The sequence below is a fragment of the Alligator sinensis genome, unplaced genomic scaffold (genome assembly GCF_000455745.1).
Source record: "Alligator sinensis unplaced genomic scaffold, ASM45574v1 scaffold419_1, whole genome shotgun sequence".
Lineage (NCBI taxonomy): Eukaryota > Metazoa > Chordata > Crocodylia > Alligatoridae > Alligator > Alligator sinensis.
Window position 1 is genome coordinate 6,755 of NW_005842360.1, and position 17,490 is coordinate 24,244.

Sequence of the window (17,490 nt, forward strand, 5' to 3'; positions counted from 1 at the left end):
GTTAGATGTGCAAACATGATTCACAAGCTAAATATAGAGATTTTAAATAAGAATCTAGTATTTTAAAGCATTTTGACTTGTTGTAGTCTTCCTGAGTTCTTTGCAAGAAAATAATTTCTCTATTTTTCTGTAGTAAAAAAATGGAGAGAGAACTAAGAGCTGATATTACTCTGAGGGGTGCCTTGAGTCTATAAAGATTGAGAGCCACTGCCCTAGACAACACTACAGCTAGCCAAATAGATAGTAATAGAACAAGATTATAAGTAAAAATACAATCTGGCTATACTGGCATGTGTATTTTGTTTGTGTTTCTGGTGGGGTGGAAGACTGCAATAAAAACATAGTGCTTGCTGTAACATGTTGTTCACTGACTTCAGGCCCAGGAGGATGCTGAGAAACTGCGTTCAGTTGTGATGCCAATGGAGAAAGAGATTGGAGCTTTAAAGGAGAAACTGATGGAAGCTGAAGAAAAAATAAAAGAACTGGAGGCTTCAGAGGTGAGACAAAATTTCAGCTCTGCTGCTTGCACCATTGCTTGTTCCACTGATGGATGCAACTAGTAACAAACTTTGCAGCAGATACACAAATTGAGATATGGTATGAAGTGCTACACCACAACTTATCGTTGTCCTCGTACATAATACTTGTTCTATACATACTTAGTGCGTTTGTCTTGAGGATATGGTTACGTGCACAAACTATCCAGGCATAATCTAAATTATGTGAGCTTGGTAAAACACCTGTAAAAATAAAGCACTAAACAGATGGGCATACTGTGTTTGTCCCTTTCCATCAAGCTCAAATTGCACTAAGGGGCGTCTGAGTCCATGAAAGTTTTGCAGTTAAGCTTTTATAATCTAGAACTGGGACTTCCCCTTCATAATTTATTTTGATTTTTACTAGATCAATCTGCTCATAAAATGAGGTATTGGGTCCAATTTGTTTGTCTTGCATTGATTCTTTTTAGCAGCATCTTTCAAACTTTGCTTAGAGTATAAATCAGTTCTCTAAAACTCCTGCTTGCTCTCTCAGGCATGCCAGAAGACATGTTTAACCCAAATTTCTCTATTGGGGAATGCATGGCTGTTGGTTGTAGTTGTGTTGGTCTAAGGATATAGACAGGCAAGGTTCTTTGGGTAGATGTGATATCTTTTATTAGACCAACTAAATAGTTGGAAAAAAAGTTCTTCTCAAGCTTTCGGGCACAAACATCCTTCTTCAGGCATTGAGAGAGACTGCTGTTGTTCTGAGTTCTCCAAGGTAGAAAAGAAGCCAAAAGTATTGGAAGAAGTCTGTGAAAATGTAAATAGGTGAAAGTTTGGAGGACAGTGGGTAGAGCTAGGAGGGGAAGCGGGGGAAATGTGTGAAGGTACCTGGTGAATCAGATGTCAGACAAGTTGTAATAAATCCAATGTCTATATTAAGTTCATGATTTTTTTGTATCCAGTAGATTTATGAAGTGAAGTTCATAGGCTTGTCTACTAAAGGTGTTTTATAAGTTCCCTTTAAGATTTTACATTTCTTGTCCTGGCATGGCTGTCCAAGACAAGAAATTACAGGACAAGAAATGTAAAACCTCCCAACATGTCCCCAACACTCCCACAATAACTATGCCCCACAACATACCATCACCATTCCTGGATCTTACACTTGCACCTCCAAAAATGTAATAAATCTTGAATAACATCTGGAAAATTTGTCCTCTTGTGAAGTTTATGATGATACAGAATAACTCGTGCCAAATGGCAACTCTTCCACTACTAATGGAGAAAGTCACAGTGTGTAACCTTGGGTCCAGACAACCTACAAGGTCATGAAAAGCAGCATCCAGTGACTCTGTGAAACTGCAGGATTCTGTTGCTGTATAACTCTGTTGTTTTGCTTGGTTTTAGTATCCTATAGATACTAACATATAGTAGCAAAGAGAGACATTTATAATATAGCTGGATGCATTATAACCCTTAAACCCAAGTGGTCCTTTCACTCCTGGCAGATTGCTAACGTGCTCTTGCAGTTCTGTGAATGTGATGTTGAAGCTCCAGATCAGTTTTCCAGTTTCCTGCTTGTAGTTGTCAAAACGATGTTACTGTGAAGCATTTAAATTATTAACTGACAGCTTGCCCTTACTATTAGACAAAAACTAGCAAGCTGGTGTTAAAAGAGCATGTAACCAATACCTGCCTTTAGTGAGCTACTATGAAGCATCCAGAATTCAGCAAATATCTGTGCAAAAGTTGCTATGATGATTTAGTGGTAACTGTTAAATCTCCAAATATACAGAGATGTGGGTTTTTGGGAAAATTTTGAATTGGAAAATTTTCCAGTGCCCTAAATAGAGCGTGATCTGATTTAGCATGTTTGTTTACTAAATACAAGTCAAATAAAACTAAAAAAGTACCCCCATGTTAATTTTATGTCTCAATAGCCACAGGTATTTGAACTGAAATAATATTAGATTAGGAAAAAAATTATGTACAGCACACTTAACGTGGTTTAAATGTTATATTCCAACAAATTCAAAGCTTTGTATGGAAATAAATTATTTTTATTGGAATACTTGTAAAAATGTAAAGACAGTACACAATAGCATGTACTTTCCTTACATTCTTTGTTTAAATTTAAGAAAAAAAACAAAGCCACTAAAACCTGTTGACACTAATTTTAGCACACCCAAAGAACTGTGTGTGACATGTCATGGTTGTCCACTCATCTACTTTAACAGAGTTTACCTCTCTTCCACTGAGGTCATTGTGGCACCTCCAGTTTCACCGTCACCATCTATAGAATCATTTGCACTACTTATTATTTCCATTTCAGAATCGGATTGAGGCAAATCTTATTCAGAACTACTTGACCACATTCTCTTTTGCTAATGGATGGTTTTACCAATGAGTCTATGGGCAACTTATCATCGTGTTGCATCTTCTTCATTAATTTTGCTTCTGACTGATTCTCCAGAAGCAAGAGATTTTGAGAAATAGAAACAAGCATAGTGACGCATTCATTTGTTAGTCTATTCCTCTTTTTTGTCTTGATTGAGCTGAAAGTCTTCCAGTTCCGCTCACAAGAAGCTGCTGTTGGTGGAATGCTTAGGATCCTTAGAGCAATCCTGAACAGCAGTCAGGTGTTACAGTATCTCTTCCACCATGTGAGAGGGGAGACATTCTCTGCTGCCCGCCAAATGATGTCTTTGCTCCAAAGTTTTTCTTTTGTATGGTACTTATCAACGTCTGTCATCGCAGCTATTTTGTCAATGTTGGGGACATTCTTAGCTACATCTATAATTGTATCAAGAGCAGTAGATAATTCATCTTCTGATAAATGTTGTCCTCTGTGTTGAGGATCCAAAAGATTTGCTGCCAGATGAACTGGATGAGAGCAAAACTCAGATCTCTTAGTAAACATTTGTTTTACTACTACTACTTTTTTGGATAGAGGTGAAGAAGGCAAAAGATCAATTAAATTTTAATTCAGTTGTCTGAATATCTGTGGAATATTTGAAAGGTTTGGTGCATCTCCTTCAAGTTTCTTGATAGCCACTGAAACTGGTAGTAGCAAATTGAATGCTCCTTGAACTCGAACCCAGAACACAGTTGATGAAAATCTGCTTCCAAATGTTTATGGAAATAATCTGGGATACTGTGTCATCTATGGGAGCACACTGCAAACAGTTCTTTGTGTGCAGCAAACTATGTAAACTCTTTGTAGTCGAGCCCCATCTAGTGCACTTTCCTTCCCCTGCTTTTCTTTCTGTAATTTCTTCGAAGTCTGATTAGTAACATGATGATTGTTGAATACCTTCACAGCTGCTTTGCATTTTGCCAGTGTTGTCTTCATTGTATCCACACTTACTATTGCTAACATATAACGTTCAATAAATGATTTCTTTGTATATCAGTCCATCCATCTGACATTAGAGTCAGTGATTCTGCTTGACCAATCATTTGAATAACCATTGTTTGAACTCTGTCATGCTCTCTATCCATGAGAGAATGTGATAAGCAGTAACTTGACAGTAACTTATATGATGGGCGAATTAGTTTGTAATAGATGTTAGGTTCGGAAGGGACCTCAGTAGGTTATCAAGTCCAACCCCCTGCCCTGGGCAGGAAAGAGGGCTGGGACCCCAGCTAAGTGCTTGTCCAGTGTCCTCTTGAAAACCCGCAAGGTAGGGGAGAGCACTGTGGCGGGCCAGTAGGGGGAGCTCCTGTGTTGAGCCTCCCACCTCACTACGCCCGTCCATCTTTCGGATTCTACGCGTCTCTCCACAGGTGCCTACGCCCTGGCCGACCCCCTTTCGAGCCCCACCGCAGAGTCCGGGGGTAACGTGCTGCCACCACCCTGAGAAGGGACTGTCTGGGTCCTGTGTCCTCGGGGAAACACAGGCCTAATAGTCCAACAGGTACTCGATCCAATACAAGAACTTGGGGCACTTCCCCAAGTCGGAGGCCAAAAAGGATAGTCTCCCTTAGTCCGCAGACCCAAGGGGCCTCCTGGGCATAATTAAACCCACCCCTCAATAAGTCTCCTACGCCAGTCACAAAGGAGAACTTTATTGGTTACAGAGGGTAGGGTTAAAATAGTGTACAGGGTAGAGCAATATCAGAGAAATCCCATAGAGCAAACTCCTGTGGCTGGGGTAGCCTTTGATCTCGCATCTGAGTTACTGCAAGCTCTATATCTAGTTGGATCTTAGTTAGCTTACTCACAAGTATCATCCAGAGGCAGTTGGAGAATCTCTCTGGAGGCAGGCAGTTCCTTGATCATGAGTTTTGAGAGAGAGAGGGCAAGTTTCAGATGGTACAGCTCTTCTTTGTTCCTGAGTATCCCTCATGGCTGCTGGCTCCCTCTTCCTCCTGGGCAGTCCTTAACTTATATAGCCCTTGTGACCTCATTTACCTGGTCCAATGGAGGCCAGCACCTGTTGGCTGTGAGCCAACCAATTTGAAATACATCACTAGTTGCCAGGCAGACTCTAGCCCTCCAGGAAGGAAGCCCCTCATCCAGGTATGTGATGCCAGTCACGGAGGCAGAGAGAGCAGGTTTCCCCCCTCCCTCAGGAATGTATCCAGCTCAGGTTACCTAAAGAGATAGGGTAAGGATGTCTCTCTCTGCTGGGCCCATCCTTATCAAATTGTCACATAGCAGAGACTTTGGGGAGAGACAAAGGTGACTTTCTGCCACAAGCACCACCTCCCTTGGAAGCCCATTCCAGATTTTGGCAACCCTTACTGTGACGGTCTTCCTAATGTCCAACCTAAATACACTCTCTGTCAGTTTGTGGCCATTGTTCCTAGTTACTCCAGGGGAATGCCCTAGTAAATAGAGCATCTCCTATTCTCTGCTGTCCTCCCCCGATGAATTTATAGGCAGCCGCAAGATCACCTCTCAGCCTTCTCTTGCGAAGGCTGAAGAGATCTAGGTTTCAGTCTCTCCTTGCAGGGCCTTGCCTGCAGACCTCTGACCAAACAGGTGGCCCTCCTCTGAACAGTAATGTTCCAGTATGGATTTTCCAGTGTTTGTAAAGAGGTGTACCACTTGCAAATATAGCTCGAGCTATATTTGTCTTATCTGCTTTTTCTTGATCTTCTTTTGACATTTTGTCCACAAAGCTTGATAAAAAGCTTGACTGTCTTGAACAGCTACTCCTGGTGGATCGTATATCTGTGGCAGTGATCTTGAAAGCGAAGATCCTACTTCTTCTTCCCCCAGATGTAGCAGCTCAACGTTTTCACTTTCCATCTTTTGCAAATCTGTTATTTCACTTGAGCTACCAAGTTCCTGCAACAAAAGGGGGAAAAAATTATTTTAGCCTATTTTAGTCTGACCTCATCCATCAGCAGGAGAAGGAGAAATAGTAGGGAGCTTGCTTCTTCCCTCCCTGCCAGAAAGAACACTTTACTGCTCAACTTGCTACTCAGTTGCCCTGGGACTGCAGAGCCAAAGGGAAGTATAGTCTGGCCTCTGCTGTCGGCCAAAGGACTAAGCTTGCTCTGCTGGATTGAAATAGTTAGCTATTTACTATAATAAATTTAAAAAAAAATATTGTTAAGCTTAAGCCACTTTGGGTGCTTAGTGCAAGCAGAAAGGCAGGATGCAAATATTTTAAATAAATAAATAATAGTCCAGAGTTGCATTAACAACTTTTAAAATTAAATTACACTTGTTTTAAAACAATATAGATACTATTGTATATTGTGTGACATTTAACATATTCATGTGTTTACTTACATAGGATTGCTGAAGTAGACTTTTCTCAATTATGTTGTTCCACCACTTCATTGTATTGGCTTTCTATATATGACTTGTACTCTTTCCAGACAGTTTCTGCATGTTGTTATTTAATGTTTCTTCATTCTTGTTGCGTTGTTAGCATACTTCTGCCCACAATATTTACATCTACCAACTTTCTTCCTTCCTTCAGTGGCTTGAACTTCACTATAATGATGCCACAGACTAGGGTTTTTTTCTGATTAGGCATTACTATGACTACTTAAAATGAAAAGCACTAAAAAATTAACAGATCATATGCAAACACTTACAACTTCCCCAACTCGAGAAAATAAATGAGACACTGCTCTGTGTTTGCTGAACTGAAAGTGAAACAAAAATTAATCACAGTTTTAGTTTTGGTTTTGCTTTCACTTGCAGTCTGAGATTAAATAAGAATTTTAGCTTTCATTTTGATTTGACCTGCACAGCCAATTAGGTGAATTCATAATTTTATTTTTGGTTTGGATTATTATGTGAGTGTATTGACCCTCCTGTTTACAACTCCATAAAACATATGTACTCTCACACACACTTCCTAAGGATAATCACCTGAAAAATATTGATTACAACTTTGAAACTGCCAAGCTTGCCTAATATTGTATTGGCATCCATTCATTGTTACTAATGAATTTTATGAAACAATGAATTTTTAGAAATGGAAAATTTCCCACTGAAAAATAAAGCACTGGAAAATTTTCCGCCCCACATCTCTGCAAATATATATTTACATGCTCTACAGCAGAACTTTACTGACCAAATGGCAACATGATATAAATACAAACAGTACTGGCACAATAAATTCATTAGTTTTATTTGTTCATGAAGTAAGAAGTAAAGTTTAACTCAGCAGTTGGGGCAGTAGCATGGAGCAAAAGATTTGTTTGAGCATAGCCTTAAATTTTTATGATGTTTTCCACTTCTTCACTTATTCTTCAGGTTAAAGAACTAAACCACTATTTGGAAGCTGAGAAGTCATGTAGGACAGATTTAGAGATGTATGTGGCTGTCCTCAATACACAGAAATCAGTCCTGCAAGAAGATGCAGAGAAATTACGGAAGGAATTGCATGAAGGTAAATTATGCAGTCAGACCAGGTGTGGCTTTCCTACACTAAAGACTTGAAATACAATGCCAGGTGGCTTTCTCCCTTTTGTTTTGTTTTTTTTTTAAATCTTTGCTTACTAAACAAGTATTTTAAATGCTAAACCTTTTGAAGCTTCTCCCTTATGAGCAGTTCTTATACTGTTGGATGTATTTATTGGGGAGAAGAAGGAATGAATGTGTTCTCGCCAAAAGTTACTGAACTTGTACTACGATAACCTCATCCTTGGTATAATACCCCTGTATTTAGAATTAGTAATAGTGATATTTGTTTCCCATGAAGTGACGTGCTAAGAATTGTAGAATTATAAAAGAGTACAGTCCCAACGCTGAGGAGCATACACTCATCTGTTTTTTGAGTTTCAATAGGAGGGATGTGGATGTGGATATCTGCAGGTGCAAATATGTAAATTATACCATTTAAAGAGAATATTAGCAGTTGCTTTTATGTTGAAATAAGCAAAACAAATGGCCTTTATCATTTTGTTTAAAATAACAAATCTGAATGGTTTGTTTTTCAGCTCCTGTGTGTAGAAAGTTTAAAAGTTTCCTAATTAAAATGTTATTGCCAGAAATATGTACCTCTGACTTTACCCACACTTGAGCTAAAGAAATCCCGTTCATTTCACCCTTAATAATTATTGAATGAAATTTGTCATGGAGTAGAGCCCTAATAGTTACCTTTAACTCATACAAATCTCTTTGGTTGAAGAAAAAGAAAAATGATCAACCATTAAAATCCAATTAAAAACTCTTGTTTTGATTTCTTGAATAGTCTGTCATCTCTTAGAGCAAGAACGGCAACAGCACAACCAGTTGAAACACACATGGCAAAGGGCCAATGATCAATTCTTGGAGTCTCAGCGTTTGCTGATGCGGGATATGCAACGCATGGAAATTGTTCTGACCTCTGAACAGCTGCGACAAGTTGAAGAATTAAAAAAGAAGGATCAGGTCCTTACTGCCTTCACTTAATTTGTAGTATGAGCTTACAGAGTTAATATGTTATATCAGTTATTAAAAGTGCTCTGTGGGCTAGAGAATACCTTGGTGGCTTTACTTTGGCTCTTGATTTATTTTATACTTTGCAAAATGCATTTGTATTTCAGAAAGTAACAGTTTATAGAGCTTAATAGAAAAAGTGCATTTTTATTTCATTTAAAAATTGTTAAAACATTTGCATACCAGCAATTGCAGCAGTGCTGCCACCATCAATAAGAGAAATTTTAAGAGAGGCTGGAATTGAAGCTTATAGAGAGAAATGGATCCCTTGCAGAATAGAAGGACTAAGGCAAGAAAGTTGAAAGGGCAGATTTTTTACAACTTTTTTAAATACAATTCCTTGCTCATGGGTAAATGAAAAGATCATTGTATTGGGTGCTACTACAAAGAAGAATTACGTTCTCTAATTCTGAGGATTGTTTGTAATTCAAGATGATGACCAATATTTTATCACTCTTCCCTCCTGCCCCACTTTGTGTCTGATTCATGCTTCTTCTATACGTCCTTTGCCTTTTTCACCGTGATCCAGGAAGTCATGTTTTTCTTTCCTTTGTTTCAAATGCCCATGCTTTTGTTAATGATACCTTTCAGTGTGTACAGGTAGGGTAGTTTAAACAGTTTCTCCTTTATAATTTTATATGTCTTGTAGCCCCTGATAAGAATGAAGGTTAGCAATGAGCAATTCCTTTTGGAATACAATTCATTCTAATCATTGAATCAACTCTCAATAATGGGTTCTTCTGTAAAGTCAGTATGACAGCATATGCCTCTTGTGAAATGGGTACTATTGTATATCTCCTTGGCAAAATCTCTTCTCTATAGTTAGATTTATTAAAGGAGTTCATGCAGTGGCTTCCAAGTTCAAATTTGCATTTGCATGAAATAGGCCAAAATGTGTTATGTTTAAATGTTTTTCATTGACGACTGATTTCTAGGAAGAAGATGAGCAGCAGAGACTTGGCAAAAGAAAGGATCAGAAACAAAAAGATCCAGAAGATGAAACAAAAGTAGTATGTTCCCATGAAGAATCCCTTCCACAGTTCTCTAATGAAGAGGTAAAACAAAAGAACCATTCAGAGTAACTCTGCAGTGTTTATTTCTCATGGTGTTTGGTATAAGGTGCTGCCTTCTGCTAGTGCTGCCTCAGTACGTCTTGGCCTTTATCCTCAGTTGGTTATCAGCCTCATTGAACAATAAATACTTTTGAGTTGCCGTTGCATGGTTACGCTTGTCTGGACATGGCCTAAGAGCCCCAAAATGATGCTTTTGGATGTTGTCAAAATCTGTGTGTGGGTGTGTGTAATCATATCATTTTTTGGGTTGGCTAAAATTGTATTTGAGATCTGCTTCAAATATTTTCACTTGTCAAAACCAAGTACTAATGAATATCTCAGTTTGGAACTTAGAAACAATGTCAGATTTGACTAGTTTTAAATTGCTTTTTCTTCTTATTCCAATGCCTGTATAGTTGCTTTGATCATTGTCTGGAAGTTCACTTTTGGCCTTATTCTCAGTTGCATATCCAAATGTAATTTTTAAAAATCTCATTTTGTTCTATGCTGTAAAAGCATATGTAAACCCTACAGAAGGGATTTGTTAACTTGCATGAACTTTTAAACAGAATGTAAGCAGAAGTATTTCTTGTGAGTATATTAAGTATTTGAATCTGCTTTTATAGCCTTTGACAGTTTATTGCAAAATAATCTAAAGAGGGGATGAGTCTCACGGGATAAGCATTTATCTGGCAAGGGTTAGGAGTAGTGCATCCAGTATTTGTGCAGGTGGTTGAACTATATAAGCCTTAGGGTTGGAAGGGACCTTATTATGATTTTAAAATGCAGAAAAATGTTCTAAGCCTTCCTGTTGTATGGTATTGTGGCAAAACCCTGTACATTAAAATCTCTACAATTATTTCTTTTTTTTAAATTGTACCTACAGTTTTTTTTACTTTCTCATCACAGAAATACTGCTGTACCCAGCAGTTCAGTAGCCTTTTTCCATTTATTTTAAACCATTTTAAAAAATACACAAAATGTACTATTAAGCTGCCTTAAAAGTTTGACTTAAAACAATGAGTTTACTTTGCTTTAAATGAGCTTATTACATTGTGTAACATATGCAGTTTGAGTCACTGTACTATTAAGGTAGTTTGTGACTGCTACTGAAAGACCTAGATTTGAGCCTAGTTAAGGATAATGAAGTACAGAAATTTGAATTTTCTTTCTTGTATCTGCTTGAGTTTGAAGCAGGACCTTAATGTTTTAAATTTAATTTTTTTCCCTTTGTGTGTTGAGTTGAATGAAATTCATGGTCCTAGTGGAGAACTGAGCAGGATTCAGCAACTCGCCACTTCCTACAAACAATGTGACACTTTAGAACTGGTTAAGGAATAAATTACAATTTAATCATAACTGGGCACATCTACATGTGATATTAATGTGTCTGATTAAGCTCTGGCACAGTTTGTAATGGAGTTAGCTGCTCCCAGGTGCAGTGTCTTCACATGCTTCTGGGACTGCAGCAGTTAGAGCCAGGTGGGCCCCAGGCACATGTGAAGATGCTGCGCCCAGAAGCAACTGACCTGCATCAGGAGGCCCAAGGGTCGGCCCTGGGCTCCAGGTGGCAGTGGTGGAGGGGCTGACTGTGGCATGACAGTACTACAGCACAGGCCTAGCCAGCAGGCAGCCCCCACGCTGTAGCACCCTTGTGCTCCAGCCAGCCCTGGTCACAGCCTACACATGTATTTGAGCGCAGGTAAGGACTTCGCCACAGGATAGTACTTGTTAGGCAGTACTATCCTATGGCAGCGGTAATCAGTTTACTGCACCCCAATATCAGTGCACATGTAGACAGTGGCAGTTTGCTGTAGAGCTAATCAGTCAGCTTTGCAGTAGAGTGCACATAGGGATGCTCCCACTGAGATTTTGTTTTATCCTGCATCCGGCAGTAAGTCTGTGATCACATCATGATTGGTTTCAAACTTTGTGCCATAGGCTACCAACGTATGTGCTCCAAGGAGTTCAGGAAGCAGAGAATTGAACTTTTGGTCTTTGTACGTTTATATCATTTATTTTTTTTATTCCTTGGGGTACTATAAAAAGTAAGCAAACAGCTGCATTCATTTAGTTTTAGCAGTTGTCCCTAGTGGAATATCTGAAATAATTTATATTTTGAGTAGTGTGTGGCTTCTTTGGATATTTTCCAGGATTGTTTTCCTTTTCAATTGCCATTTATAATCTATACATAACTATATAGGAAATGCTATACAGAAAGTAATAACTTTTTTGCTTTACATGCCTGACATGTAAGCTCTATAGAAGGTGTGTGTTTTCCAGATAGAAAACAATCCTTACAGAAAAAAATCAATAGCTTCAGGAGTTTCCTAGGTCCAAGAGGTCTAATTACCCACAGTGGACTTTACAAATGCTTGAACGTTCTCAAATATTCATCAGCAGAAATATCTTTCTGAAAAAAACATATATATGGGCCTGTAATTTACCATATACCGTAACAAGAATTCTTTTTTTTTTTAAGTTTGCATGCAAGTATTTGATTAAACTGAACATGGTATGGGGGGGCAGGGGGCAATAACAAAGGCAACACCATTAAAATGCAGAACCTGAGCAGCATTGCTTAAGTGTGTGTTTAGATATTCTTTACTGTTTAAAAAATATACAGCATTGTTGTATTGCAAAACACTTTTATAAAGAAAACTGCTAACGCTTAGTTGTGCTTTATTCAAATGATGGTTGAATGTTTGCCTGTAACAGCTATAGTAACAGCTTGCCCATTCATGTCTAGATTTATTGATGGCGTGAATATACTGCTTCTTGCCTGTCATGTGGGTTTTGAGTTTCTACACCATCACCTGTGTTGTGGAATATATTTTTGGATAACAATAATCACATTTTACTAAAGCTGTTTTTATTCTTTTTGTTTCTGTTTGGATAACAGCTGTTTTTCATTCAAATTCTGATTTAAGATGGTAAATTTCATTATATAGTGCCTTTTGTGCAGTTCTTACAAATAACAGTGTTTGAGAGTTACTCGGGATAGATGATTCAGTAATATTTTTGCATTTGAGCTGCACACCTGTACTTTGTTCTAAAAATTTCACTAGTTGGGAATATTTTACAGTGCTCCCTGAAAACCACTAACAATCAAGGTAAAGAAGAGTACATTTCAAAAGCTCCTCCATTTTAGCAGCACACATGTCAGTCCTAGGAAGATATATATCAAGATTACCCAGAAGAACTTAGTTTAAGATGAACAAAATTGCAGTGCATTGCCTTTCAGTACTGTTTTACAAACAGCTTAGGGAAAAACAGAAATCAGTGAAACGTTGGTAAGCATTTCCTGGAATCAGTCTTAGAATCTTTTTTATAAATTGTTCATATGTATTGTATTCTCTAATCTTTATTATTATATAACAGACTTACAATGTTGATGCAGTCTATCAGAGGGAGTAGCTAGCATGCCTTGTGATGATGGCATTATTTTTGGTGCCTACATTTAACCCTAGACTGAGGTTCATTTTCACTATTTGTGGACATAATCTGGTAAATATTGTAACAAAGTTGGAATGTTGGGCAAATTTGTTAGCTGTAGGCCATTTTAGTTCTTCATCTTCTACTTTGCACTGAAGAGATGACAAGTGTTCTCACCAAAGTCAGGTTACATCTGCAGTTACCACGTCTAACAATGGCATTTTGATAGCCAATTCAGATAAATATCTGGTGTCCAGTATCCAATTTGTATTGCTGTTACTGCCAGAACAAAGATTGAAAATTTATGAGTTTTTTGGCTTTTTTTTTTTCAATTTCAGGTGCATTTAAATAGCACCCATGGCTCAGTCCATTCTTTGGATGCAGACTTGCTATTGTCTTCTGGAGAATCGTTCAATAAATCAGACAGTGATATGTTTAAAGATGGACTTCGGAGAGCACAGTCAACGGACAGCCTGGGGACATCTGGATCTTTACAGTCCAAAACTTTAGGATACAACAACAAAGCAAAATCTGCTGGGAATCTGGATGAATCAGATTTTGGACCACTAGTTGGAGCAGATTCAGTTTCTGAGAACTTTGATACTGCATCCCTTGGGTCTCTACAAATGCCAAGTGGATTCATGTTAACCAAAGATCAGGAAAAAGCAATCAAAGCAATGACACCAGAGCAAGAAGAGACTGCCTCCCTTCTCTCCAGTGTTACACAGAGCGTAGAAAGTGCATACGTGTCCCCTAGTGGTTACCGCTTAGTTAGTGAGACGGAATGGAATCTACTTCAGAAAGAGGTAAGTAGCCCAATTGTTCATCTTGCCATTGTTGCTTTTGTGTGGTGGTTAATCGTGTGGTGTTGGGTGTCCACTGGGTGAAAACTGTTCAGCCCTTCTAGATCTGCTTTGAACATGGAGCCGGCTACAGAAGGAAATACATTAATTTCACATGATCCTAGTCCTTTCCTCAGAAGATAGTCCTGTGGAGCAAAGCATATTTAATGCACAAGGGGCCTGGCAGATGCTATTCAGTGGAAAGACCATTCCCCATTTTATGAAACCTACAAGTGTTGTACGTGGAAGGGATACAGGAAACAGCTGGTTTAGATACTGGGCTATCAATTGGAGGCTGCTTCTGGTCTTGCAAAAGGAGGGGAAAGAGAGAAGATGAGAAATAAAAAAGGCAAAAAAGAGATCTGGTGTAATCTTGAGATGGGCAGGACAGGAATAAAGATACAGAAAGGAAAAGTGTTTAATAATGGAGGTCCTTAGCACCCGAGCCACTTATCACCTGTGGATCATGCAGGAAACAAAGTTTTGAGCATATATAAACCCTGCCACCAATCAAAATGTCTGTAGTCCACTAACCAACAATATAATCAGCTGCAGAACCTTTTCAGGGACTTACTCTTTTTGGTAACCATTTTTGCAATCCTATAAGCAGTGGATGGTAACTGGTATACAGTAAAAGCTCTGTTATCCGGCATCCCCCGGGAATGGGGGATGCCATATAACAAAATATGCCGGTTAATTGAGTGGCCCTAGCTGCCGCTTCTCCCGCCACGTCTGGGGCGTCCCTCCACCCTTCCTGCAGCATCGCTGCCCCTCCCACGGAACCTGCAGGCCCTGCGAGACAGGGAGGTGGGCCCCGCACAGCCTGTTATGCCCCCAGGCCGTGGGGGCTTGGCAGTGCAGGCTGCTTTGCCCTGGGCTGTGGGGGCTCGGAGAAACCAGAAGTGCCACGGTGGGCACTTCTGGTTTCACTTTTCCTTCCAAACTGGCATGCTGGTTAATAGAGCATGCTGCCTTGTAAGGTGCCAGTTACCAGAGAGTTTACTGTATTGTAATTCCAGTTAGCATGATGCAGGTATCAAATTTACACTCAATTCGGTGTAAATCACCATATTTACTGCGCCGTATGGGCGTGCACGTGTAGACGAGCTGACCTGACTGAAGAAGATGCCACATCAGAGTTTTGTTGAAGGAACTGGCAGGCAGCTAAATCAAAAGCCTGAGTTTGTTCTCTTGCTAAGGCATGAGCTAGCGTTCAACTACCATGCCCACCGTGTTCAGGGACTACTTAAAGGGGCTACTGAGATGTCCTGGAAAGGAGGAAATGGGAGAGAATATAGAGGGAGGACAGTAAGTAAAAAAAAAACAAGTACAAAAAAAGGGACAAAGGGCAAAGAGAAGAGGAAAGACAAACAGGAGTAAGAATTGCAAGAAGTAAAGAGATGAATACTGAAAGGAGAGAAACGGAGAGACAGGGCAGGTATGGTTGTGGTCATAAGACTGACTTTAGCATCTCAATTTTTGCAGGATTATTGGAATTCAAATAGGCCATCAGTTGCATGTTTAAGCCTCTCTGAACCAGTTCCTTTGTCATCTTGTCTAAAATGCTAAGAGGCTATGTTATGTCATCATGGGCAACTCCAGTCTTCTGCATTCTTTTGGACATTTTTTGCCCCACTGTCATTTGGATGACATTTTATTCCAGCCCTTAGAAATTCTGAGAGAAACATTGTTTTCCACTTGTTTCTGGGGGCAGGAATACAGGCTAGGTTTCAAACAGCTGTGAATGCTGCTCTGTGTGGAGAGACAGGGAGTGGCAAATACAAATGAGATTCCACTTTGCAGCACTGACTTGTAGTTGTTGCTTTGTTAAAACCCTGGTCTGAATCCTTAAATTCCAAAAACAACAACTGAAAGATTGCCAAACTGGATCAGAGCAGCAGCCCATCTAGTTGAGAATTTTGTCTTTGACACCAGACAGTATCAGAGGATTGCCATGGCAAAAAATAGCAAAAGTTTATTGCAAAGGCAGGCAAAAAATTACTTTGTGGGCAGAATGTAGCTGTGATTTTTGTTCACATTATTTTACCAAAGTGTTTTATTTTGCAAATTAAAAAAAAGACCAGTGTAATGTTGTGTGGAGAACGGGCATATAAAGAACAAAGTATTAAATCATATTAAAAAGGAGTTTTATTTGGTAGTGAATTTTCAAGGATTATAAATAAAAAAAATTCTTGGCCTTACTGAAGTCAGTACCAAAACTTCATTGATTCCATGATGGTAATTACTTCACCCTATGTCCACTATATGAAAGCATTCGGAGTCATGAGCCACATCACCAATGGATGTAAATATATGTGTATTAGATTGTAACTGCCATCTTCCCTGTCCTCCCCTCCAATCCCTACCTTCTGAGAATATGGAATCTTTCCTGTATGAAAAGCTTATTTTTAACCACAGGCTTATATTTGGGAAGGTGAGTTTAGCCCATGTAATTTTGCTCGGGATGTTCTCATCTATGTTTTAAATTAATCCTGTTAAGCTCTTGGTTCCTGTTGCTGCTAACTGTGCTTCACCAGTTATTTATGGGGGCAGGTTAGTTCTAAATGTATTTGACTTTTTATGTGAGTGGGTAAATTAAGTATACGTGGGTGCTTCTATATGTGACCATTTACTGCGCAGTAACCAAAATTATTGAACAGTATTGACGTGCGTCTACACGTGCACACCCATACTGCATGGTAAATATGGCGTCTTACACTGACTTGAGCGTAACTTTGATACCTGCATGATGCAAATATCAGATTTACACCTGATTAGTGGGGTGTACTGATAGAGATTTTGGGGGTTGATACAGATAGCCAATTTTTAAGGAGGCATATTGGCCGATACCGATCCAGTTTCCGAAACGGCTACATCCAGCTGGTAAGTCTCTTGTGGTAGAAGGGGAAGGGAAGGGGCATGGGGGAAGCAGATTTCATGGACATTAGGGCTGGAAGGGACTGCAGAAGATCAAGTCCAGCCCCCTGCCCAAGGGGCGGGAAGTCAGCTGGAATCAAAGGATCCCAGCAAGATAAACGTCCAAATGTCTCTTAAAGGAGTCCAGAGTAGGTGCTTGCACCACCTCTGGCGGCAGTCTGTTCCAGGCCTTGGGGGGTCGGACAGTAAAGACATTCTTCCTTATGTCAAGCGTGAAACCATGTTGGAGGAGTTTGTGACTGTTTGACCTTGTCATCCCTTGGGGTGCTCTGATGAACAGGCGTTCCCCCAGATCCTGATGTATGCCCCTTATATACTTATAGACAGTCACCAGGTCCCCCCTGAGCCTGTGCTTTTCCAAGCTGAAGAGTCCCATAGCTCTCAGCCTTTCATCATAAGGCCTGTTTTCCTGCCCACTGATCATGCATGCGGCTCTCTTCTGGACTCTCAAGCTTCTCCACGTCCTTTTTAAATTGTGGAGCCCAGAATTGGATGCAGTACCCCAGCTGTGGCCTCACCAAGATCAGTGCCCCCCACGGTGAGGGAGGAGTGGGGTTGTGGCTGGGGCAGGCACTGCCCAGCTGAGGTAGGAGATGGAGCTGTGGCTCATCGGGGGTGGGGGCGGCTCCCACTGCTGTGAGCACCCCAGATATGCGCAGGGCAGACTGGTCAGGCTGCAGCTGCAGGCTGGGGCCAGAACTGTGCCAGGCTCTCCTGGCACATGGGGCGGGGGGTGTGCTGGGCTGCATGGGGGTTGGGGGGCTATGATGAAATTTGGGGTGGCTGCAGCCCCTCGTAGTAGCCCCCACCCAGTGCCACTGCCACCTGCCCCGAGCGCAGCGCAGCCC

The 17,490-nt window shown here is 40.1% G+C and overlaps 1 protein-coding gene across 1 annotated transcript in view; it reads left to right on the top strand.

The window, feature by feature from the left end:
- Positions 1–371: 371 nt before the first annotated feature.
- RABEP1 (rabaptin, RAB GTPase binding effector protein 1) overlaps positions 372–17,490 on the top strand; it is a gene marked incomplete at its 5' end in the record, with an annotated part of 39,691 nt that continues 22,572 nt past the window's right edge. The window contains 5 exons of the mRNA XM_006029163.3: positions 372–497; positions 7,210–7,345; positions 8,150–8,328; positions 9,312–9,431; positions 13,202–13,669. Coding sequence (XP_006029225.2) covers positions 372–497; positions 7,210–7,345; positions 8,150–8,328; positions 9,312–9,431; positions 13,202–13,669 — 1,029 coding nt within the window. The remainder of the gene's footprint in view (positions 498–7,209; positions 7,346–8,149; positions 8,329–9,311; positions 9,432–13,201; positions 13,670–17,490) is intronic.